Source organism: Oncorhynchus tshawytscha, linkage group LG30, assembly GCF_018296145.1.
Source record: "Oncorhynchus tshawytscha isolate Ot180627B linkage group LG30, Otsh_v2.0, whole genome shotgun sequence".
Taxonomy (NCBI): Eukaryota; Metazoa; Chordata; class Actinopteri; order Salmoniformes; family Salmonidae; genus Oncorhynchus; species Oncorhynchus tshawytscha.
In genome coordinates, this window is record NC_056458.1 from 52,184,476 (window position 1) to 52,207,909 (window position 23,434).

General features: G+C 42.3%; 1 protein-coding gene and 1 long non-coding RNA gene across 2 annotated transcripts in view; both read right to left on the reverse strand.

Annotated features, from left to right (window-relative positions):
• Positions 1–5,191: 5,191 nt before the first annotated feature.
• LOC121841437 lies at positions 5,192–6,864 on the reverse strand. The gene is made up of 2 exons (XR_006080468.1): positions 6,693–6,864; positions 5,192–6,494 (listed from the first exon to the last, which is right to left on the reverse strand). It is a non-coding gene; the product is annotated as an uncharacterized LOC121841437 (long non-coding RNA).
• Positions 6,865–7,965: 1,101 nt separating this feature from the next.
• The window catches only part of LOC112240163 (phosphatidylinositol transfer protein alpha isoform-like), a 60,360-nt gene continuing 44,891 nt past the window's right edge, over positions 7,966–23,434 (reverse strand). Inside the window, exons 10-12 of the mRNA XM_042309621.1 lie at positions 23,065–23,187; positions 9,642–9,732; positions 7,966–9,450 (exon numbers count right to left, since the gene is read on the reverse strand). Of these exons, the coding sequence (XP_042165555.1) occupies positions 9,685–9,732; positions 23,065–23,187 (171 nt within the window). The 3' untranslated portion in view covers positions 7,966–9,450; positions 9,642–9,684. The remainder of the gene's footprint in view (positions 9,451–9,641; positions 9,733–23,064; positions 23,188–23,434) is intronic.

Sequence of the window (23,434 nt, forward strand, 5' to 3'; positions counted from 1 at the left end):
AACACTTACTTATGGGCTCTTCCCAACAATGCAAAGAGAAGAATAGAGAAATAATGGTTCCGACCTAGAATATGTGGACATCTATAAGTACCTAGGTGTCTGGCTAGACTGTACACTCTCCTTCCAGACTCATATCAAACATCTCCAATATAAAATCAAATCTAGAGTCGGCTTTCTATTCCGCAACAAAGCCTCCTTCACTCACGCCGCCAAACTTACCCTAGTAAAACTGACTATCCTACCAATCCTCATCGTCGATGATGTCATCTACCAAATAGCCTCCAACACTCTACTCAGCAAACTGGATGCAGTTTATCACAGTGTCATCCGTTTTGTTACTAAAGCACCTTATACCACCCACCACTGCGACCTGTATGCTCTAGTCGGCTGGCCCTCGCTACATATTCGTCGCCAGACCCACTGGCTCCAGGTCATCTACAAGTCTTTATCCCCTTACACTGTGTATAAGACAGTAGTTTTGGAATTGTTAGTTAGATTACTTGTTGGTTATTACTGCATTGTCGGAACTAGAAGCACAAGCATTTCGCTACACTCGCATTAACATCTGCTAACCATGTGTATGTGACAAATAAAATTTGATTTGAAGTACATGCTAGGTAAAGCTCCGCCTTATCTCAGTTCACTGGTCACGATGGCAACACCCACCCGTAGCACACGCTCCAGCAGGTGTATCTCACTGATCATCCCTAAAGCCAACACCTCATTTGGCCGCCTTCCGTTTCAGTTCTCTGCTGCCTGTGAATGGAACGAATTGCAAAAATTGCTGAAGTTGGAGACTTTTATCTCCCTCACCAACTTCCAACATCTGCTATCTGAGCAGCTAACCGATCGCTGCAGCTGTACATAGTCTATCGGTAAATAGCCCACCCAATTTACCTACCTCATCCCCATACTGTTTATATTTATTTACTTTTCTGCTCTTTTGCACACCAGTATCTCTACCTGTACATGACCATCTGATCATTTATCACTCCAGTGTTAATCTGCAAAATTGTAATTATTCGCCTACCTCCTCATGCCTTTTGCACACAATGTATATAGACTCTCTTTTTTTTCTACTGTGTTATTGACTTGTTCATTGTTTACTCCATGTGTAACTCTGTGTTGTCTGTTCACACTGCTATGCTTTAACTTGGCCAGGTCGCAGTTGTAAATGAGAACTTGTTCTCAACTAGGAATAAATACACGAGTAACGATAACTTGGCTATATGGGTAGCTGTATTGAGTTCATGTACAATGTAGTTGAGGTAGATATCACTACATGACCAAAAGTATGTGGTCACCTGCTCATCGAACATCTCATTCTAAAATCATGGGCATTAATATGGAGTTTGTCCCCCCTTTGCTGCTGGGAAGGCTTTTCACTAGATGATGGAATATCAGAGGACTTGCTTCCATTCACCCATAAGAGCATTAGTGACTTTCCACTAGATTTTGGAACATTGTTGCAGGGACTTTGCTTGTTCAGCCACAAGAGCATTAGTGAGGTCGGGCACTGATGTTGGGTGATTAGGCCTAGCTCGCAGTCGGGGTTCCAATTCATCCCAAAGTTGTTCGATGGAGTAGAGGTCAGGGCTCTGTGCAGGCCAGTCAAGTTCTTCCACACCAATCTCGACAAACCATTTCTGTATGGACCTTACTTTGTGCACGGGGGAATTGTCATGCTGAAACAGGAAAGGGCCTTCCCCAAACTGTTGCCACAAAGTTGAAAGCACAGAATCGTCTATAATGTCATTGTATGCTGTAGGGTTAAGATTTCCCTTCACTGGAACTAAGGGGCCCGAACCATGAAAAACAGCAAACCCAAACCATTATTGCTCCTCTACCAAAATCTACAGTTGGCACTATGTGATGGGGTAGGTGGCGTTCTCCTGGCATCCGCCAAACCCAGATTCGCCGTCAGACTGCCAGAAGGTAAAGCATGATTCATCACTCCAGAGAACGTGTTTCCACTGCTCTAGAGTCAAATGGCTGCGGGCTTTACACCACTCCAGCCAACGCTTGGCATTGCGCATGGTGATCTTAGGCTTGTGTGGCTGCTCGGCCATGGAAACCCATTTCATTAACCTCCCGAAGAACAGTTATTGTGCAGACGTTGCTTCCACAGGCAGTTGGGAACTAGGTAGTGAGTGTTGCAACCGAGGACAAACAATTATTATGCGCTTCAGCACTCGGCAGTCCCATTCTGTGAGCTTGTGTGGTCTACCACTTCACAGCTGAGCCGGTGTTGCTCCTAGACGTTTCCACTTCACAATAACAGCATTTACAGTTTACCGGGAAAGCTCTAGCAGGGCAGAAATTTGACAAACTGACTTGTTAGAAATGTGGCATTCCATGACGGTGACACGTTGAAAGTCACTGAGCTCTTCAGTGAGGCCTACTGCTAATGCCTACTGCTTGTCTATGGAGATTGCATGGTGGTGTGCTGTATTTTATACACCTGTCAGTAACAGGTGTAGCCGAATACACTCATTTGAAGGGGTGTCCACATACTTTCTATTTATAGTGTATGTACTTACACAGTGCCTTCGGTAAGTGTTCAGACCTGTAATGATCGTCTGTGGTGGAAGAAGGTGAGGACCAACGCGCAGCGTGGTAAGTGTTCATAATTTTAATAAAATAACTGAACACTGAACAAAATGACAAACGACAAACGAACAGTCCCGTAAGGTGAATGAAAAAAAACACTAAACAGGAAATAATCACCCACAAAACACAGGTGGGAAAAGGCTACCTAAGTATGATTCTCAATCAGGGACAACGAACGACACCTGCCTCTGAGAACCATACCAGGTCAAACACATAAACACAACATTGAAAAAAGAACATAGACTACCAACCCCAACTCACACCCTGACCAAACTAAAACAAAGACATAACAAAGGAACTAATGTCAGAATGTGACAAGACCACTTGACTTTTTACACATTTTGTTACATTACAGCCTTATTCTAAAATTCATAAAATAAAATTTTTTCCTCAGCAATCTACACACAATACTGGAATGACAAAGCAAAAACTGTTTTTGAACAGAAATACCTTATTTACCGAATGACTCAGACCCTTTGATGTGAGACTCGAAATTGAGCTCAGGTGCTTCCCGTTTCCATTGATCATCCTTCAGATGATTCTACAACTTGAATGGAGTCCTCCTGTGGTAAATTCAATTGATTGGACATGATTTGGAAAGGCACAAACCTGTCTATATAAGGTCCCACAGTTGACAGTGTATGTCAGAGCAAAAACCAAGCCATGAGGTCGAAGGAATTGTCCGTAAAGCTCTGAGACAGGATTGTGTCGAGGCACAGATCTGGTGGAGTGTACCAAAAAATGCTGCAGCATTGAAGGTCCCCAAGAACACAGTGGCCTACATCATTCTTAACTGGAAGAAGTTAAGATCCACCAAGACTCATGCTAGAGCTGGCTGCCCAGTCAAACTGAGCAATGTGGGAGAAGGTCCTTTGTCTGGGAGGTGACCAAGAACCCGATGGTCACTCTGACAGAGCTCCAGAGTTACTCTGTGGAGATGGGAGAACTTTTCAGAAGGACAACCATCTCTGCAGCACTCCACCAATCAGTCCTTTATGGTAGAGTGGCCAGACAGAAGCCACTCTTCAGTAAAAAGCACATGACAGCCCACTTGGAGTTTGCAAAAAGGCACTTGAAGACTTTCAGACCTTGAGAAACAAGATTTTCTGGTCTGATGAAACCAAGATTGAACTCTTTGGCCTGAATGTCAAGTGTCACATCTGGAGAAAAACTGTAACCATCCCTACGGTGAAGCATGGTGGTGGCAGCATAATGCTGTGGGGATGTTTTTCAACGTCAGGGACTGGGAAAGTAGTCAGGGTCAATGCAAAAATGATGAGCAAAGTACAGAGAGGTCCTTGATGAAAACCTGCTCCAGAGCGCTCAGGACCTCAGGTTCACCTTTCAACAGGACAATGACCCTAGGCACACATGCAGGTGGCCTTGTTGAGCCTTCTTCATGACTATGTTGGTGTACCATGATATTCCTTAGGGATGTGGACACCGAGAAACTTGAAGCTCTACCCCGCTCCATGACCACCACGTCGATGAGGGCCCTCCGTTTTCTGTATTCCACAATCAGCTCCTGTCTTGCTGATGTTTAGGGACAGTTTTTTTTTTACCCTTATTGAACCAGGCAAGTCAGTTAATTAAGAACAAATTCTTATTTTCAATGACGGCGGGTTAACTGCCTGTTCAGGAGCAGAAAGACAGATTTGTACCTTGTCAGCTCGGGGATATGAACTTGAAACCTTTCGGTTACTAGTCCAACACTCTAACCACTAGGCTACCCTGCCCTGTCTCTGACCTCCTCCCTATAGGCTGTCTCATCGTCGTTGGTGATCAGGCCAACCACTGCCATGTCATCAGCAAAATTAATGATGGTATTGGAGTCGTGCTTGGCCACACAGTCATGGGTGAACAGGAAGTACAGGAGGGGACTAAGCACCCACCCTGAGGGGCCCCCCGTGTTGAAGATCAGTGTGGCGGATGTGTTGTTGCCTACCTTCACAACCCTGCAGATAGTCTAGACATTGAGAGCTTTGGGCCAGTAACCGGAAGGCCAACGGTTCAAAACCCAGAGTTGACTAAGTGAAAAATCTGTCAGTGTGCCCTTGAGTAAGGCACGTAAACCTAATTGCTCCTGTAAGTCTTGCTCCTGTATGACTTAAAAATAAATCTGGGATCCAGTTGCAGAGGGAGGTGTTCAGTCCCAGGGTCCTGAGCTTAGTGATTAACTTGAAGGGAACTATAGTGTTGAAAGCTGAGCTGTAGTCAATGAACAGCAGAGGGGCTAACCGTGGGGCTAACTGTGGATCTAACCGTGGGGCTCACCGTGGATCTCACCGAGGGGCTCACCGTGGATCTCACCGTGGGGCTCACCGTGGATCTAACCGTGGCCATCAGTTGAAAACCCTGTACATGTAAAATGTTGTACCATGTCTGAGGGAGGGGCCATCAGTCATGGAGTTGCAGAAGACAACCAATCAGAACACAGCACATGAATAAAAAAAAGTCCGGTCTTCATGAACAACAGAAATGTTACTTTCCTCTGGTTGACTTATTTATTAACATTCTTCAAGTCTCTAATGTAGTTTGGAAGAGGAGAAGACAAAATGGAAAGAAACAGAAACAAGCAAGAGAGGAAAACAAACAGCTTCTTTATTATTAACAGAAATCAACAGTTTGGGAGTTCTCTACTCATTAGTCATTCTGATTCCAAACCCAAGGAGCTAACAAGATATCTCTGAGGTTGTCTCTGTCAGCCGCCATCGCTCACCAGGTGAAGGAGTCTTTAGTCCCCTAAAGGCTAGGACCCAATCCCAAATGAACTTTATGCCCTTATCTACGTGTGGTGATGTGAGAGGGCAAAGTGAAGATACTACCAGATTAATTATACATTACCTGTCAAATCCTCTTAGATCACCTCAAGTGCATAAACCCTCTTTAGGGTTTAAGGGTCCATTTGGGACTGGGCCCAGTTAGTCAAACAGCCCAGCTAAATCACTCGCTACTCTTCTGATGTCCCACTGAGCAGTCAAAGATGTGGCCCACAGGAAGTGTTTGGTTGGAGTACATCTGTAATGTAGTCAGTCTGGAACGACAACATTATGTCTCAGACCATCTAGGTCCTCCTCCTCTTCATAAGTCCCTCCCCCTTTAACTGACCAAGACAGCATCTCAAATGGCACCCTATTCCCTACATAGTGCACTACTTTTAACCAGACCCTCATGGGGTAGTGCACTATTTTATTTTACATTTTTATTTAACCCTTATTTAACCTTTATTTCAGTCAGTTATGAACAAATTCTTATTTACAATGACAGCCTACCCCGGCCAAATCCGGACGATGCTGGGCCAATTGTGCGCCGCCCTATGGGACTCCCAGTCACGGCCAGATGTGAACCAGGGACTGTAGTGACGCCTCTTGCTTTAGACGACTGCGCCACTCGGGAGCCCCACTATATAGGGAAAAGGGTGACTACATTGCAGATGTTGCATTACATAATTGACTGCTCAGTGGGACATCAGAAGGTTATATAATATGATGTGGTCAGCTGATAAGTTAAACACTACACCCACTACATCCTGGCTTTGTTGGAAGGCTTCTGCAGTACAGTCATGTTGGAACTTGGCCAGTGGTTTAGCTGGGATGGGCATTTCTGGGATGGGCATTTCTGGGCTGGGCATTTCTGGGGCACAACCCATTTCTGGACCAAAGATCCCATCTCTGGAGTTCCCCTTTTAGTGAGAGATGTTAGTGACTCTGAGACAAACGACAGAAGTACGACAACATTTAGAACAAAAATATATCTTTACACTGTCCTGCCAACAAGAGGTGCTCCCTGGGATGGGGAGTGAGGGGTGTAAGGGCTAGGGATTAAGGGCTACAGAGTAGGGGCTAGGGAGTAGGAGCTAGGGAGTAGGGGCTAGGGTGTAGGGGCTAGGGTGCAGGGGCTAGGGTGCAGGGGCTGGGTGCAGGGGCTTTAGGGTGCTAGGGGCAGGGGCTAGGGTTTTAGGGGCTAGGGTGCAGGGGCAAGGGTGGAGGGGCTAGGGTATAGGAGCTAGGGTGCAGGGGCTAGGCTAGGGAGTAAGGGCTTGGGTGCAGGGGCTAGGGTGCAGGGTGTGCAGGGGCTAGGACCTAGGGTGTAGATGGAATGGGTATGCTGTATGTCTGGCAGGACAGTGGGACATGTATAGTGACTTCAGAAAGAATTCAGACCCCTTGACTTTTTCCACATTTTGTTACGTTACAGCCTTATTCTAAAATGGATTCAATACAAATATACACACAATATATATACACAAGTATGTGGACACCCTTTCAAATTAGTGGATTCTATTTCAGCCACACTTGTCACTGACAGGTGTATACAATCGAGCACACAGCCATGGAATCTTCATAGACAAACATTGGCAGTAGAATGGCCTTATTGAAGAGCTCAATGACTTTCAATGTGGCACCGTCAAAGGAAACCACCTTTCCAACAAGTCAGTTCGTCAAATGTCTGCCCTGTTAGAGCTGCTCCGGTCCACTATAAGTAGTATTATTGTGAAGTGGAAAAGTTTAGGAGCAACAACGGCACAGCTGCAAAGTGATAGGCCACACAAGCTCACAGAACGGGGCCGAGCGCTGAAGCGCATAATGCGTAACAATTGTCTGTCCTCGGTTACAGCACACACACAATGGGTTTCCATGGCTGAGCAGCAGCACACAAGCCTTAGATCACCATGAGCAATACCAAGTGTCAGCTGCAGTGGTGTAAAGCTCACCACCATTGGCCTCTGGAGCAGTGGAAACGTGTTCTCTGGAGTCATGAATAACGCTTCACCATTTGGTGAATCTGAATCTGTGTTTGGGGTGTGCCAGGAGAACACCACCTGCCTGAATGCACAGTGCCAACTGTAAAGTTCGGTGGAAGAGGAATAATGGACTGGGGCTGTTTTTTATGGTTCGGGCTAGTTCCTGTGAAGGGAAATCTTGACATTGACATTCAAGACGATTCTGTGTTTCCAACTTTGTGGCAACAGGTTGGAGAAGGCCCTTTCATGTTTCAGCATGGCAATGCCCTCATCCACAAAGTGAGGTCCATACAGAAATGGTTTGTCGAGATCAATGTGGAAGAACTTGACTGGCCTTCATAGAGCCCTGACCTCAACCCCATCGAACACCTTGGGATGAATTGGAAAGGCGAATGCGAGCCAGGTCTAATCACCCAACATCAGTGCCTGTCCGCAATAATGCTCTTGTGGCTGAATGGAAGCAAGTCCCAGCAGCAATGTACCAACATCTAGTAGAAAGCCTTCCCAGAAGAGTGGAGGCTGTTATAACAGCAATGTACCAACATCTAGCAGAAAGCCTTCCCAGAAGAGTGGAGGCTGTTATAGCAGCAAAGGGGGGACAAACTCCATATTAATGCCTATGAGTTTGGAATGAGATGTTCGATGAGCAGGTGTCCACATACTTTTGGTCATGTAGTTTATCTGTGTGTGTTCATCTACATTAATTAATATTATATATACACAATATCAGCACATACAGAACATCACACAGAAGACCCTGATATCATGGAGACGCTCAATGGACTGAGAGATGGAGGGAGGGATGTATGGAATGATGGCAGTATGGTGGGATAGACAGAATGATGGCAGTATGGAGGGAGGGATGTATGGAATGATGGCAGTATGGAGGGAGGGATGTATGGAATGATGGCAGTATGGTGGGAGGGATGTATGGAATGATGGCAGTATGGTGGGATGGACAGAATGATGGCAGTATGGTGGGATGGACAGATGGAGGGAGGGATGTATGGAATGATGGCAGTATGGTGGGATGGACAGATGGAGGGAGGGATGTATGGAATGATGGCAGTATGGTGGGATGGACAGATGGAGGGAGGAGAGTTTGAGGCTTCCATTCCATGAGAAAGGTAGAATATTGTTTGTACTGAAGGAATGGAAGGATACAGAGAAAGAGGAGGAAGAGAATGAAGAGGAGGAGGAGAGAGGGCAGGAAGTCACAGGCATGCGTAGGACAGATCCTTAAACACAGACCAACCCACACACACACAAACACTCCTCCCCTTCCTCATCACCCGTCTCCCCCTAAACACTAGTACTATAATACAGACAGCTACACCAAACACACACCTCTTCAGAAACCTAACCTAGCCTGGCTTGTGAAGATCTTCAATAACAGGATGAGGGAGATAAGATGGAGAGAAAGAGAGACAGAAAGAGAAACAAATGGAAATGATCCCCTTCCCCCCCATTCTAACCTTAACCATTAGTGAGGAGACCTGACCCTAGTTCAGCATCTAGGGGGCAACTTCACCATCCACCCACTGCATGGCATGTAGGCAAAGGTTCTACCTTTTGAACTGTTCTATTGGCCATGAGGTGTAAGCTCCGCCTACACAGCTCTGTGTGAATTACATCAGGTACCTGTTGTTAATGGAGGTGGTTGATATGAAGGAGAGAGGCAATACAAACAACGTGATTGGATGATGTAGAGAAGGAGGTCTGGTTAACAACCTATCAGAAGACAGGATGACCAATAGAAAATAAATTAGCAATCAAATAAAAACAACAGTCACAGAGAGAGAAACAACAGCTTGGTCCTGAAAGAAACGGGCAACTTTTACTGCAGACAAACTGAAGCTTTAAAAACCCTGTTAAAATTATAACACATCTCCTGGTCGCTGTGTCTGTCTGGAGCTCAGAGGACTGACTGGGTTAAGGTAGAGTGGAGTGGATCAGTCCACTCTAGACTAAAGAGAGGGGTGGTCCATATCCTTAACAGACTACACCAATCTGGGGGGGCAGAGAAGCTGGTGTTGACAGAGCAAGAGGAGAAGGAGGGTAGAATCAGCTGGTGTCGGTCGGTTTACAGTTCTGATCTGAGAGAGAGAGAGAGAGAGAAGTATACTGTAAATATGAACCACCACTATGGTTCAAGATGTAGCAGCTCTAGAATCTACTGGTTCCAACAGAACACAATGATGGATTGTAAAGCCAGATAATGATTGGTTCCATAAGGGAACTACCAACAGTGTAGGTTAGAGGCATCCAGCAGAGGAGGGGAGTATACCCGCGTAACAGCAACAGGGTCAGTCAGTCTTTCTCCAGTCTCATCAGTCCTCCAGAGCCACCATGCCTTTCACTGGATCCTTCACCCTCATCTAGAGAGAGACGGTGAGAGGAGGGGGAGAGAGGACAGGGAGGAGAGGTTATGTCACACACACAAAGACCTGAATGACCCTGCTTGCGCTTCGTGTCTTTTGTGTATGTTAAACTCGTCAGACACTTGGTTATATATATATATCATTATTATTCAGATGGTTACATATTGTTATTATTATTACTATTCAGATGGTTACATATTATTATTATTACTATTCAGATGGTTACATATTATTATTATTACTATTCAGATGGTTACATATTTTATTATTACTACTATTCAGATGGTCACATATTATTATTATTATTATTACTATTCAGATGGTTATATATTATTATTATTACTACTATTCAGATGGTTACATATTATTACTATTATTACTATTCAGATGGTTACATATTATTATTATTACTATGCAGATGGTTACATATTATTACTATTCAGATGGTTACATATTATTACTACTATTACTATTCAGATGGTTAGTTATTATTATTAATATTATTATTACTATGCAGGTGGTTATATATTATTACTATTATTACTATTCAGATGGTTATATATTATTACTATTATTACTATTCAGATGGTTATATATTATTATTATTATTACTATTCAGATGGTTACATATTATTACTATTCAGATGGTTACATATTATTATTACTATTCAGATGGTTACATATTATTATTACTATTCAGATGGTTATATATTATTACTATTATTACTATTCAGATGGTTATATATTATTACTATTATTACTATTCAGATGGTTACATATTATTACTACTCAGATGGTTACATATTATTATTATTATTATTACTACTCAGATGGTAGATTGTTACTTAGTATTATTACTATTCAGATGGTTATATATTATTATTACTACTATTCAGATTGTAACATATTATTATTATTCAGATGGTAACATATTATTATTCAGATGGTTACATACTATTATTATTACTATTCAGATGGTTACATATTATTATTATTACTATTCAGATGGTTACATATTATTACTATTCAGATGGTTACATATGATTATTACTAATCAGATGGTTACATATTATTACTATTCAGATGGTTACATATTATTACTATTCAGATGGTTACATATTATTACTATTATTACTATTCAGATGGTAACATATTATTATTAGTATTACTATTCAGATGGTTACATATTGTTACTACTCAGATGGTTACATAGTATTACTATTCAGATGGTTACATACTATTACTATTATTACTATTCAGATGGTTACATATTATTATTGCTATTCAGATGGTTACATATTATTACTATTCAGATGGTTACATATTATTATTGCTATTCAGATGGTTACATATTATTACTATTCAGATGGTTACATATTATTACTATTCAGATGGTTACATATTATTACTATTCAGATGGTTACATATTATTACTATTATTACTATTCAGATGGTTACATAATATTATTACTATTCAGATGGTTACATAATATTATTACTATTCAGATGGTTACATATTATTATTATTATTACTATTCAGATGGTAGATGGTAACATAGTATTATTATTACTATTATTATCATTACTATTCAGATGGTAGATGGTAACATGTTATAATTACTATCATTACTATTCAGATGGTAGATGGTTACATATTATTTAGTTTTTCTTCAACCTTTAATTAACTAGGCAAGTCAGTTAAGAACAAATTCGTATTTACAATGACGGCCACCAAAAGGCAAAAGGCCTCCTGTGGGGACGGGGGATAAAAATAAAATAGTAGTAGTACAAAACACACATCACGACAAAAGAGACCACAACACTACATAAAGAGACCACAACACTACCATAAAGAGACCACAACACTACATAAAGAGACCACAACACTACCATAAAGAGACCACAACACTACATAAAGAGACCACAACACTACCATAAAGAGACCACAACACTACATAAGGAGAGACCACAACAACAATGAACACGGCACAACACTACATAAAGAGACCACAACACTACATAGAGACCACAACACTACCATAAAGAGACCACAACACTACATGGCGAGACCACAACACTACATAGAACCACAAACTACATAAAGGACCACAACACTACATAAAGAACAGACAACACTACAAATGAGAACAACACTACATACAATAGACCACAACACTACATAGAGACCACAACACTCATAAGAGACCACATTGAGTCTTTGAATACAAGAGACCACAACACTAAAAAGAGACCACAACACTACATGTTTATTGCACCACAACACTACCATAAAGAGACAGTCAACTGACTACATAAAGAGACCACAACACTACATAAAGAGACCACAACACTACATAAAGAGACCACAACACTACCATAAAAGAGACCACAACACTACATAGAGATCACAACACTACATAAAGAGACCACAACACTTTTATAAATAGACATCAACACTACATAAATAGACAAAGATGACCAGTTTAAAGGAGACCACAACACTGTCCTATAAAGAGACACAACACTGGCAAATAAAGAGACCACAACACTGAGACACACACTACCATAAGAGACCACACACTACATAAAGAGACCACAACACTACCATAAAGAGACCACAACACTACATAGAGACACAACACTACCATAAAGAGACCAAACACTACAACATCTAGCCGTAAAGAGCACCACTTATCTGCCAATCTATACCATAAAGAGACCACAACACTACATAAAGGACCACAACACTACATAGAACCACAACACTACATAGAGACCACAACACTGGGGTAAAGAGACCACAACACTACCATAAAGAGACCACCAAGTCTAGATTGAACCACAACACTGCAGCTTTGAGACCTGTTGACCAAAAGGACCACAACACTACCATAAAGAGACCACAACACTACATAAAGAGACCACAACACTACATAAAGAGACCACAACACTACATAAGGAGAGACCTAAGACAACAATGTAACACGGCAGCAACACAACATGACAACAACAACATGATAGCAACACAAACATTACAACACAGCATGGCGTAGCAACACAACATGCTAGCAACACAAAACATGGTACAAACATTATTGGGAACAGACAACAGCACAAATGGAAAGAAGGTAGAGACAACAATAGATCACACAAAGCAGCCACAACTGTCAGTAAGAGTGTCCGTGATTGAGTCTTTGAATGAAGAGATGGAGATAAAACAGTCCAGTTTGAGTGTTTATTGCAGCTCGTTCTAGTCGCTAGCTGCAGTCAACTGAAAAGAGGAGGGACCCAGGGATGTGCTTTGGGGACCTTTAACAGAATGTGACTTGTAGAACGGGTGTTGTATGTGGAGGATGAGGGCTGCAGTAGATATCTCAGATAGGGGGGAGTGAGGCTAAGATGGTTTTATAAATATGCATCAACCTTGCGTCGGATATACAAAGATGACCAGTTTACAGAGGAGTGCAGTGATGTGTCCTATAAAGAGCATTGGTGGCAAATTTGATGGCAAAATGGTAAAGAACATCAAGCCGCTCGAGAGCACCCTTATCTGCCAATCTATAAATTACGTCTCCATAATCTAGCATGGTAGGATGGTCATCTGAATCAGGGTTAGTTTGGCAGCTGGGGTGAAAGAGGAGCGATTACGATAGAGGAAACCAAGTCTAGATTGAACTTTAGCCTGCAGCTTTGATATCTGTTGAAAAAAGGACAGTGTACCGTCTAGCCGTACTCTCAAGAACAGTGGTTGCTTAACTAAAAGTTTTGTGATTATGCTGCGAGATTTAATTTGTGGTTTTAGTACGGTACCCTGCTTCACTGCTTCATTGCTCCAGACCACCACAAGGGGGAGTTAGAGCACTGATTATGCTTTTGGGTCTGAAGGCTCTACTGTGTTTCTAACTGACAATGAATGGGTGACATAAACCAAATAGAAACGGATAATTGTTCACGACTTCAAAATGTAATTTAAATGAACTGAATGATGAGAAGGACTTCCGGCGCCGACAGAGATGAAGAAGAAGGTGGTTGAATTTAGAACAATAGTGTAAGAATTGCTATTCCTCTGTTCTGCACACACACACCCTGAAAAATACACTTCTTTTATTGTTTCTAATCGTCAGTATTACTTACTAGAAACTAAACTGTTCAATTACATTCCATGATATTCTTAAAATTTACAGTTGAAGTCGGAGGTTTACATACACTTAGGTTGGAGTCATTAAAACTAGTGTACATACACTTAGGTTGGAGTCATTAAAACTAGTTTACATACACTTAGGTTGGAGTCATTAAAACTAGTTTTTCAACCACTCCACAAAATTCTTGTTAACAAACTATAGTTTTGGCAAGTCATTTTTCCAACAATTGTTTACAGACAGGTTATTTCACAGACAGATAATTCACTGTATCACAATTCTAGTGGGTCGGAAGTTTACATACACTTGTATTCAAGAAATTACTTCCGGCGCCGACAGAGATGGCCGCCTCGCTTCGCGTTCCTAGGAAACTATGCAGTTTTTTGTTTTTTTACGTGTTATTTCTTACACTAGTACCCCAGGTCATCTTAGGTTTCATTACATACAGCCGAGAAGAACTACTGAATATAAGATCAGCGTCAACTCACCATCAGTACGACCAAGAATATGTTTTTCGCGATGCGGATCCTGTGTTCTGCATTACAACCAGTGTAACCGAGTGGATCACATGCAGCGACCAAAAAAAAAAACGACTCAGAAAAAGAGGGAAACGAAGCGGTCTTCTGGTCAGACTCCGGAGACGGGCACATCGTGCACCACTCCCTAGCATTCTTCTTGCCAATGTCCAGTCTCTTGACAACAAGGTTGATGAAATCCGAGCAAGGGTAGCATTCCAGAGGGACATCAGAGACTGTAACGTTCTCTGCTTCACGGAAACATGGCTAACTGGAGAGACGCAATCCGAAGCGGTGCAGCCAGCGGGTTTCTCCACGCATCGCGCCGACAGAAACAAACATCTTTCTGGTAAGAAGACGGGCGGGGGCGTATGCCTCATGGCCAACGTGACATGGTGTGATGAAAGAAACATACAGGAACTCAAATCCTTCTGTTCACCTGATTTAGAATTCCTCACAATCAAATGTAGACCGCATTATCTACCAAGAGAATTCTCTTCGATTATAATCACAGCCGTATATATCCCCCCCAAGCAGACACATCGATGGCTCTGAACGAACTTTATTTAACTCTCTGCAAACTGGAAACGATTTATCCGGAGGCTGCATTCATTGTAGCTGGGGATGTTAACAAGGCTAATCTGAAAACAAGACTCCCTAAATTTATCAGCATATCGATTGCGCAACCAGGGGTGGAAAGACCCTGGATCATTGTTACTCTAACTTCCGTGACGCATATAAGGCCCTGCCCCGCCCCCCTTTCGGAAAAGCTGACCACGACTCCATTTTGTTGATCCCTGCCTACAGACAGAAACTAAAACAAGAAGCTCCCACGCTGAGGTCTGTCCAACGCTGGTCCGACCAAGCTGACTCCACACTCCAAGACTGCTTCCATCACGTGGACTGGGAGATGTTTCGTATTGCGTCAGACAACAACATTGACGAATACGCTGATACGGTGTGCGAGTTCATTAGAACGTGCGTTGAAGATGTCGTTCCCATAGCAACGATTAAAACATTCCCTAACCAGAAACCGTGGATTGATGGCAGCATTCGTGTGAAACTGAAGGCACGAACCACTGCTTTTAATCAGGGCAAGGTGTCTGGTAACATGACTGAATACAAACAGTGCAGCTATTCCCTCCGCAAGGCTATCAAACAAGCTAAGCGCCAGTACAGAGACAAAGTAGAATCTCAATTCAACGGCTCAGACACAAGAGGCATGTGGCAGGGTCTATAGTCAATCACGGACTACAGGAAGAAACCCAGCCCAGTCACGGACCAGGATGTCTTGCTCCCAGGCAGACTAAATAACTTTTTTGCCCGCTTTGAGGACAATACAGTGCCACTGACACGGCCTGCAACGGAAACATGCGGTCTCTCCTTCACTGCAGCCGAAGTGAGTAAGACATTTAAACGTGTTAACCCTCGCAAGGCTGCAGGCCCAGACGGCATCCCCAGCCGCGCCCTCAGAGCATGTGCAGACCAGCTGGCCGGTGTGTTTACGGACATATTCAATCAATCCCTATACCAGTCTGCTGTTCCCACATGCTTCAAGAGGGCCACCATTGTTCCTGTTCCCAAGAAAGCTAAGGTAACTGAGCTAAACGACTACCGCCCCGTAGCACTCACATCCGTCATCATGAAGTGCTTTGAGAGACTAGTCAAGGACCACATCACCTCCACCCTACCTGACACCCTTGACCCACTCCAATTTGCTTACCGCCCAAATAGGTCCACAGACGATGCAATCTCAACCACACTGCACACTGCCCTAACCCATCTGGACAAGAGGAATACCTATGTGAGAATGCTGTTCATCGACTACAGCTCGGCATTCAACACCATAGTACCCTCCAAGCTCGTCATCAAGCTCGAGACCCTGGGTCTCGACCCCGCCCTGTGCAACTGGGTACTGGACTTCCTGACGGGCCGCCCCCAGGTGGTGAGGGTAGGCAACAACATCTCCTCCCCGCTGATCCTCAACACTGGGGCCCCACAAGGGTGCGTTCTGAGCCCTCTCCTGTACTCCCTGTTCACCCACGACTGCGTGGCCATGCACGCCTCCAACTCAATCATCAAGTTTGCGGACGACACAACAGTGGTAGGCTTGATTACCAACAACGACGAGACGGCCTACAGGGAGGAGGTGAGGGCCCTCGGAGTGTGGTGTCAGGAAAATAACCTCACACTCAACGTCAACAAAACTAAGGAGATGATTGTGGACTTCAGGAAACAGCAGAGGGAACACCCCCATCCACATCGATGGAACAGTAGTGGAGAGGGTAGCAAGTTTTAAGTTCCTCGGCATACACATCACAGACAAACTGAATTGGTCCACTCACACAGACAGCATCGTGAGGAAGGCGCAGCAGCGCCTCTTCAACCTCAGGAGGCTGAAGAAATTCGGCTTGTCACCAAAAGCACTCACAAACTTCTACAGATGCACAATCGAGAGCATCCTGGCGGGCTGTATCACCGCCTGGTATGGCAACTGCACCGCCCTCAACCGTAAGGCTCTCCAGAGGGTAGTGAGGTCTGCACAACGCATCACTGGGGGCAAACTACCTGCCCTCCAGGACACCTACACCACCCGATGCTACAGGAAGGCCATAAAGATCATCAAGGACATCAACCACCCGAGCCACTGCCTGTTCACCCCGCTGTCATCCAGAAGGCGAGGTCAGTACAGGTGCATCAAAGCTGGGACCGAGAGACTGAAAAACAGCTTCTATCTCAAGGCCATCAGACTGTTAAACAGCCACCACTAACATTGAGTGGCTACTGCCAACACACTGTCAATGACACTGACTCTACTCCAGCCACTTTAATCATGGGAATTGATGGGAAATGATGTAAATATATCACTAGCCACTTTAAACAATGCTACCTTATATAATGTTACTTAACCTACATTATTCATCTCATATGCATACGTTGATACTGTACTCTATATCATCGATATCATCGACTGCATCCTTATGTAATACATGTATCACTAGCCACTTTAACTATGCCACTTGGTTTACATACTTTATCTCATATGTATATACTGTACTCGATATCATCTACTGTATCTTGCCTATGCTGCTCTGTACCATCACTCATTCATATATCCTTATGTACATATTCTTTATCCCCTTACACTGTGTTATAAGACAGTAGTTTTTTTGGAATTGTTAGTTAGATTACTTGTTCGTTATTACTGCATTGTCGGAACTAGAAGCACAAGCATTTCGCTACACTCGCATTAACATCTGCTAACCATGTGTATGTGACAAATAAAATTAGATTTGATTTGATTTGAAGATCCTAAATGGCCTGGCTCCCCCTCCACTCAGTATTTTAGTTAAACAGAAAACCCAAACATATGACAGCAGATCCAAAAGGTCTGCCATGAGAGGTGACTGTATAGTTCCCTTAAGGATAAGCACCTTTAGTAAATCCCTTTTCTCTGTGAGAGCTTCCCATGTCTGGAATACACTGCCATCAGACACACATAACTGCACCACATATCACACTCTCACAAAATGCATGAAGACATGGCTAAAGGTCAATCAGATTTGTGATCATGGTCCCTAGCTGTGTGTTGCCGCTTTCCATGTCTGTAGCTTGTGAGTTGTGGAAACACTTTGTTGCTTTCATTAATTTTGTCTTGCTGCTTTATGTTCTATGTTGCTCTGTCTGTATGCTACGTCTTGCTTGTCCTATGTTGCTATTGTCTATATTGTAATTGTTTTTAATAACCTGCCCAGGGACTGCGGTTGAAAATTAGCCGGCTGGCTAAAACCGGCACTTTTACTGAAACGTTGATTAATGTGCACTGTCCCTGTAAAAAATCAAATAAACTCAAACTCAAACTAAGTTGGCTGTGCCTTTAAAAAGCTTGAAAAATTCCAGAAAATGATATCATGGCTTTAGAAGCTTCTGATAGTCTAATTGACATAATTTGAGTCAATTGGAAGTGTACCTGTGGATGTATTTCAAGGCCGACCTTCAAACTCAGTGCCTTCTGTCGTTCTGCCCCTGAACAGGCAGTTAACTTCTTAAAGCTAGGGGGCAGCATTTTCACTTTTGGATAAATAGCGTGTCCAATTTCAACTTCCTGCTACTCATGCCAAGAATATAAGATATGCATATTATTAGTAGATTTGGATAGAAAACACTCTGAAGTTTCTAAAACTGTTCGAATCATGTCTGTGAGTATAACAGAACCTATGTAGCAGGCAAAACCCCGAGGACTAACCGTTCAGATTTTTTTTGAGGTCTCTGTCTGTTCAGTGAGTTGTCATTGGCAAACGATATTTCTTAGGAACTTGTTTTCAGTTCCTACCGCTTCCACTGGATGTCACCAGTCTTTGGAATTTGGTTGAGGTTACTCATTTGTGCAATGAAGAAGTACGGTCATCTAGGAATTGCGTAACACTGTTGAGAGTTGCGCAAGACTTGAAAAGTAGCTTGGTTTGTTGTGTTCCTGTATTGAACACAGATAGACCCGTCTTCAATTTGATCGTTTATTAACGTTTAAAAATACCTAAAGTTGTAATACAAAAGTAGTTTGAAATATTTTGGCAAAGTTTATAGGCAACTTTTGAAATATTTTGTAGTGACGTTGCACATTTTGGAAGCTGTTTTTTTCTGGATCAAACGCGCCAAATAAATTGACATTTTGGATATATATGGACGGAATTAATCGAACAAAAGGACCAATTGTGATGTTTATGGGACATATTGGAGTGCCAACAAAAGAAGCTCGTCAAAGGCATGTTTTATATTTTATTTCTGCGTTTTGTGTAGCGCCTGCAGGGTTGAAATATGCTACCCTCTTTGTTTACTGTTCATCAGAAAATAGATTCTTATGCTTTCACAGAAAAGCCTTTTTAACATCTGACATGTTGGCTGGATTCACAACGAGTGTAGCTTTATTTGAGTATCTTACATGTGTGATTTAAGGAAAGTTTGATTTTTATAATTATTGATTTATTTGAAAGTTTGATTTTTCATTTATTTTTTGCTGGTTTTTTTGGCTTAGAGGGACACAAGCGTCCCCCTATACCATAAGAAGTTAAACAGCCATCACTAGCATTTAATGAAAGTTTGATTTTTCATTTATTTGAATTTAAACAGCCATTTTTTACCATAAGGGCTTTTAAGGTTAAACAGCCATCACTAGGATCCTAAGCGTTACCATATATATATATACCATAAGAAGTTAAACAGCCATCACTAGCACATCCTAGAGAGGTTACCATAAGAAGTTAACCCACTGTTCCTAGGCCGTCATTGAAAATAAGAATTTGTTCTTAACTGAGTTGCCTAGTTAAATAAAGGTACAAATAACATACTGCATCAATATGTTTTGACCATGACAGTTAGAATCGTGACTAGAACCAAACAAATTTGATCATATTACTCCAGTGCTAGCCTCTCTACACTGGCTTCCTGTTAAGGCAAGGGCTGATTTCAAGGTTTTACTGCTAACCTACAAAGCATTACATGGGCTTGCTCATACCTGTCTTTCTGATTTGGTCCTGCCGTACATACCTACATATAAGTTATCGTCACAAGACACAGGCCTCCTTATTGTCCCTGGAATTTCTAAGCAAACAGCTGGAGGCAGAGCTTTCTCCTACAGAGCTCCATTTTTCTGGAATGGTCTGCCTATCCAAGTGAGAGAGACTCAGACTCGGTCTCGACCTTTAAGTCTTCATTGAAGACTCATCTCTTCAGTAGGTCCTATGATTGAGTGTAGTCTGGCCCAGGAGTGTGAAGGTGAACGGAAAGGCACTGGAGCAATGAACCGCCCTTGCTGTCTCTGCCTGGCCGGTTCCCCTCTCTCCACTGGGATTCTCTGCCTCTAACTCTATTACAGGGGCTGAGTCACTGGCTTACTGGTGCTCTTCCATGCCGTCCCTAGGAGCGGTGCATCACTTGAGTGGGTTGAGTCACTGACGTGATCTTCCTGTCCGGGTTGGCGCCCCCCCTTGGGATGTGCAGTGGCGGAGATCTTTGTGGGCTATACTCGGCCTTGTCTCAGGATGGTAAGTTGGTGGTTGAAGATATCCCTCTAGTGGTGTGGGGGCTGTGCTTTGGCAAAGTGGGAGGGGTTATATCCTGCCTGTTTGGCCCTGTCCGGAGCTATCGTCAGACGGGGCCACAGTGTCTCCTGACAGTGTCTTCTGCCTGTGGCTATGGAACCCTGACCTGTTCACCGGATGTGCTACCTGTCCCAGACCTAATGTTTTCAACTCTCTAGAGACAGCAGGAGCGGTAGAGACACTCTCAATGATCGGCTATGATATGCCAACTGACATTTACTCCTGAGGTGCTGACATGTTGCACCCTCTACAACCACTTTGATAATTATTATTATTTGACCCTGCTGGTCATCTATGAACATTTGAACATCTTGGCCATGTTCTGTTATAATCTCCACCCGGCACAGCCAGAAGAGACTGGCCACCCCACATAGCCTGGTTCCTCTCTAGGTTTCTTCCTAGGTTCTGGCCTTTCTAGGGAGTTTTTCCTAGCCACCGTGCTTCTACACCTGCATTGCTTGCTGTTTGGGGTGGGTTTCTGTTACAGCACTTTGTGACATCAGCTGATGTAAGAAGGGCTTTATAAATATATTTGATTGATTGATTGACAGTTTACAATCTAGGGTTACTCCAAGCAGTTTAGTCATCTCAACTTGCTCAATTTCCACATTATTTATTACAAGATTGAATTGAGGTTTAGGGTTTAGTGAATGTTTTGTACAAATACAATGCTTTTAGTTATATTTAGACTAACTTATTCCTTGCCACCCACTCTGAAACTAACTGCAGCTCTTTGTTGAGTGTTGCAGTCATTTCAGTCACTGTAGTAGCTGACATGTATAGTGTTGAGTCATCTGCATGCATAGATACGCTGGCTTTACTCAAAGTCAGTGGCATGTCATTAGTAAAGGTTGAAAAAAAGCAAAGGGCCTAATCAGCTACCCTGGGGAACTCCTGATTCTAACTGGATTATGTTTGAGAGGCTCCATTAAAGAACACCCTCTGTGTTCTGTTAGACAGGTAACTCTTTATACACATTATAGCAGGGGGTGTAAAGCCATAACACATCCGTTTTTCCAGCAGCAGACTATGATCGATAATGTCAAAAGCTGCACTGAAGTCTAACAAGACAGCCCCCACAGTAATTTTATCATCCATTTCTCTCATCAGTCATTTGTGTAAGTGCTGTGGTTGTTGGATGTCCTCCCCTACAAGCATGCTGAAATTCTGTTGTCAATTTGTTTACTGTGAAATAGCAATGTATCTTGTCAACAAAAAATATCCTGAAGTTTACTAAGGGTTGGTTACAGGCTGATTGGTCGGCTATTTGAGCCAGTAAAGGGGGCTTTACTATTCTTGGGTAGCGGAACGACTTTAGCTTCCCTCCAGGCCAGAGGGCACACATTTTCTGGTAGGCTTAAATTAAAGATGTGGCCATATCGTCGTCTGCTATTATCCTCAGTAATTTTGCATCCAGATTGTCAGACCCCGGTGGCTTGTTATTGCTAATAGACAACTATTATTATTAATATTATCACTACTATTAAGAAGGTTACATATTATTCATACTATTCAGATTTTACACACTATTATTAATATTATTATTAGTAGTAGTATTATTACTATTAGGATGGTTACATATTATTATTATCATTACTATTCAGATGGTTACATATTATTATTACTATTCAGATGGTTACATATAATTAATATCATTACTATTCAGATGGTTACATATTATTATTATTATTACTATTCAGATAGTTACATAAGAATATTATTATTATTATTATTACTCAGATGGTTAAATATTGTTATTATTAATATTATTATTATTATTATTATTATTGGTAGTAGTAGTATTATTACTAATCGGATGGTTACCTATTATTATTATTATTATTCAGATGGTTACATATTATTATTATTATCATTACTATTCAGATGGTTACATATTATTATTATTACTATTCAGATGGTTAAATATTGTTATTATTGATATTATAATAATAATAATTATTATTATTGGTAGTAGTAGTAGTATTACTAATCGGATGGTTACATATTATTATTATTACTCAGATGGTTAAATAGTTATTATTAATATTATTATTAGTAGTAGTAGTAGTATTACTAATCGGATGGTTACATATTATTATTATTATTATTATTATTATTATTAGTATTATTACTAATCAGATGGTTACATATTATTTTTATTATTATTATTCAGATGGTAGATCATTAACCCTTCATATACTGTACTGATAGTAGTATAATACACACCCTTAAATGTTCTTTACTGTTCAGTACTATAAATATATCTACTTTCCTCACTCCTCTCCTCTCCTCTCCCCTCCTCCTCCCCCCTCTCCTCTCCTCTCCTCTCCCCTCCTCCCCTCTCCCTCTCCTCTCCTCTCCTCCTCTCCTCTCCTCCTCTCCTCTCCTCCTCTCCTCCCTCTCCTCTCCTCTCCTCTCCTCTCCTCTCCTCCTCCCTCCTCCCCTCCTCTCTCTCTCCTCTCCTCTCTCTCTCTCTCTCTCTCCTCACCTCTCTCTCCTCTCCTCACCTCTCTCCTCTCCTCACCTCTCTCTCTCTCTCCTCTCCTCTCCTCTCTCCCTCTCCTCTCCTCTCCTCACCTCGTCCAGTTCTTTGCGCGTGTCGTCCTCCATGCGACGAATGTCCTCCATGGTGAGTTCGATCCACTTGTCGATCCAGCAGAACAGCTGACGGTGGAAGTTGGTGAACAGACGCTTCTCTTGCTGAGAGGGATGGAGAGAAAAGAGAGATAACGAAAGAATGAGAAACAGCGAGAGAAAGCTTCAATATTTAAATGAGGTTCAATATTCTCATGAGATACTGCTTCAATACTGCATAATACTACATTAGTATAACACTGCATAATACTACAATAGTATAATACTAAATAATACTATAATTGTATAATACCACATAATACCATAATAGTATAATGTTAAATCATACTATAATAGTATACGACTAAATAAT